Source organism: Amblyomma maculatum, chromosome 4 (assembly GCF_055883805.1).
Source record: "Amblyomma maculatum isolate TAMU_Amacu chromosome 4, ASM5588380v1, whole genome shotgun sequence".
Taxonomy (NCBI): domain Eukaryota; kingdom Metazoa; phylum Arthropoda; class Arachnida; order Ixodida; family Ixodidae; genus Amblyomma; species Amblyomma maculatum.
Window position 1 is genome coordinate 52,638,406 of NC_139347.1, and position 3,251 is coordinate 52,641,656.

At 54.1% G+C, this 3,251-nt stretch overlaps 1 protein-coding gene across 2 annotated transcripts; it reads left to right on the top strand.

Moving 5' to 3' along the window:
• Positions 1-262: 262 nt before the first annotated feature.
• LOC146191023 (iripin-8-like) lies at positions 263-2,910 on the top strand. Of its 2 annotated transcripts, none has more exons than XM_084601446.1 (2): positions 263-422; positions 1,043-2,910. In XM_084601446.1, the coding sequence occupies exon 2, from the start codon at positions 1,055-1,057 to the stop codon at positions 2,261-2,263; it is 1,209 nt and encodes a 402-aa protein (XP_084457572.1). In that variant the 5' UTR covers positions 263-422; positions 1,043-1,054; the 3' UTR covers positions 2,264-2,910. The 2 variants fall into 2 exon arrangements, with proteins under 2 accessions (XP_084457572.1, XP_084457573.1); XM_084601447.1 differs by lacking the exon at positions 263-422 and adding an exon at positions 464-624.
• The last annotated feature ends 341 nt before the right edge of the window (positions 2,911-3,251 follow it).

Here is a 3,251-nt window from a genome sequence, read left to right on the forward strand (position 1 = left end):
AGATTGCGCCGTCCTATGAGAGAGCACGCGCTCAGCAGCAGCGCTTGCGACGCACCGGCGTAAAGAGAGAAACAAAAAATGCTTCGCTTGCCACTGCGCGGCCGAAACTACGTCAAGCACAGGAAGAAGCACGAAATGAGCAGCGCCGGCATAGGGTGTCTCCCGACGCAGCGGCGGCGGCGGTGCGCTGAGGAAAGTTCCGGCGCACGCACATACACGCTGTCCGGGAAGTAAGCACGCGAGGAGGAGTATGAGGAGGAGAGCGGCCGTCCGCTTTCTGTCGGCCAGGGACGTCACCTCCGGCGCGCGCGGGCACGCTTACGACATCCGCAGCTGGATTTCCCGGCGCCTCTAGAAAAGAAGGGCCCCGCATGGGAGTCTGAGCGCAGCGATAGACACCCCGACCGGCCCAACCGACGCAGGTAAGTGCGGCGGCAGTGGCGTCCGTGGCGTTGATTTACGAACCGAGCCAGCCGGCGTGTGCGTCTTGTTGATCGCTCCGAGAAGGGAGAGAGGTTCCTCCCCCGCTAGGCATTGTGAATATCGCGTGCGGAACCGACCGGTGCCCGATAGACGCGCAGCTGGAGTCCCTCGATCGCTATATACCTTGTCTGCGTTCTGCACGTGAGCGTGATTTCCCTTTGAAGGTCTGCGCAGCAAGGCTGCGTGATGCAAACGATGGAGGTGCCAGGCGCACCTTAATAAACTAAACGCTCTACAGGTGGCCCAATGGAGCCTGTGAGAGAGCGGCCGCTGTTATCTGATTTGAATTAGGCATAAGCACATTATCACGTCAGCCCTGGGAGATAGACGACAGTGCATTTCGCAGAATATAATGACGGCTGAATGGGCGACAGCACTGAGTCGGGAACTTTGCAGGGTGGAGGAGTTGAGCCGTGATTCGCAGTCGATGGCACGCTTACGAGGAAAAACTACATAATTGGTGTCCAGATGGCAGATACTTTGCAGAACGTTGGCGGGGCTCCAAGACGCGCTTGTGTCCACGTGCTTTTAGTGATGCGCTCTTATTTCTTTTGTACAGAACGACCCCGTCATGACTCGCATGCTGTGGCTAGTTGCTGTCGCCGCAATGGCGCTGGCTGCGGAACCCGCAGAAGAAGACCGGTGGAAACTAGCCCGCGCCAACAACTTTCTGGGTCTGAATCTGCTCAAGGCGCTCCCGAGCAACGCCAAGACGAATATCTTCTTCTCACCGTACAGCGTGGCTACCGCCATGGGCATGGCCTACGCCGGTGCACGGGGCGACACGCTGGAGCAGCTTACGCTTAACTTTGGCTACACCGCCGACGAACTCAACGATCAGAAAGTCCTAGCCCTGTTCAAGGAGCAGCTGGATGCTTCTCGAGAGCTTCCGCACGAGTACACCCTGGATATCGCCAACGCGGCTGTTGCACAGGAAGGCTACGGCGTCCTGCCCAACTACACGAGCGCGCTGATGAGCTCGTTCGGAGCCGAGTACCTTGAGGCTGACTTTAGCAAGAAGGGCCAAGAGGCTGTCGAAAAGATCAACAAGTGGGTCAGCGAAAAGACGCACGGAAAAATCCGCACTCTGTTCGAAGAGCCACCGGACTTTTCCACTCGCCTGATCCTGCTCAACGCAGTCTACTACAAGGGAACCTGGCTGTACGAGTTCAACAAGGCGAAGACCAAGCCGCGGTCCTTCTACAACGGGGGCGTCACCAAAGTGCTAGTGCCAACCATGAAGATGAAGTCCACGCTCAACCATACTTTCGATGCTACGCTGAACGCGGACATCGTAGACCTGCCTTACGTCGGCATCGACTTCTCCATGACCGTCCTGCTCCCCAGTGAGCGCAACGGCCTCGAACACCTCAAATCTGTGCTCACGCCGCAGACATTGAACCGAGCCATTGCTAAGATGTACCCCAAGGACATGAAGTTCAGGATGCCCAAGCTCAAGATGGAGACGAAGTACACCCTCAAGCCCAGTCTTGAGACGCTAGGCATCAGGAAAATCTTCTCCGCTGACGCCGACCTCTCCGGCATCAGTGGCGCAAAGAACCTGTACGTTTCGGATGTCCTCCACAAGGCGGTTCTGGAAGTGAACGAAGAAGGTAGCGAAGCCGCGGCTGTCACCGGGTTCGTGATCCAACTCCGTACGGCTGCATTCGTGACACCGCCACCGCTGCCCAAGGTGTACGTCGATCACCCGTTCCTCTTCCTCATCCGGAATGTCAACACCAACGCTATCATGTTCCTGGGCGAAATTAACGCCCTCTAAGTCATCGTGTGCCAATCGCTTGAGCATTCATACCGTGCCATTGTTGTTCCTTTAAGGGCTTCCCTGGTGACGATGCAATGAATTGCCGGCGAGCGGAAACAAGTTACGGCTGTGCCTCGCTTATGCTTATCAGATGACAGTGCTGACAGAAATTCGTGTTGTTGTCCCGATTCCATTATGCGAACTGTCTGGCTCTCGCAAGGGAGCACGTTAACTGTGGCGGCAACCTGTGTTACTGACGGCGCCATACGAATATTTGCATTCAGCGCCGAGCATTTCTTGTAATGAGGGCGTACTCATGTACTTAATAATAATTAACTCACTGCGCTCTTTTCGGCACGCTCACTACTTAACGTTGAGTAAAAAATGCTAAGAAAATGGGAGGAGAGAGACTTTGTTTCTAGTCTTTCGGCATGCGGCTCAAGTGCTTGCACCGCTTCGCCACTCACTTTCACTGTGTCGTCACTACACGCTCTCCACACTCATGAGACCATCATAGACGCGTTGGAGTGAAAGATGTTTTCCCTGTTCGTGCGTGTTTATAAGCATGTATGCGCAGCCTTGTGTCCGGACAATTACGGGTCACTATACAGATCACGGTCACAAAGTTGTGAAGTAATAAAATGCGTACCTATGTTCCTTTTTTATGTGATGCGTGTTGTATTCTTACGGCACGAAATAGCGAGGTTAGCCTACTACCCTAGCCAAAAATGCGAATAGCTAAGGTGATTATCATAATAGGGCTGCGCTGTGTAACGGGCTAATTCTCCTTTTTTGCTTCTTTCTTTTTCTGCCACACTTGCAATTTATCGTTCCGACATTCCACATTACTTCCGCGCAGTACCAGAAATAGCCAATCACAGCTAGCGCTACTTACGAGCAAGTTGTTTTATTGCTCCCTGCCTGTTTACTACACCAGCCTTCCGTGTTGTTTCGGGCAGGCATACTAATCACTTGCGAACTCTCCTTGCCTTGTCGACCGTCGTAG

Bases quoted from the DNA above. Each gene is read 5' to 3' on its own strand.
- LOC146191023 (XM_084601446.1), top strand. From the start codon at position 1,055: ATGACTCGCATGCTGTGGCTAGTTGCTGTCGCCGCAATGGCGCTGGCT.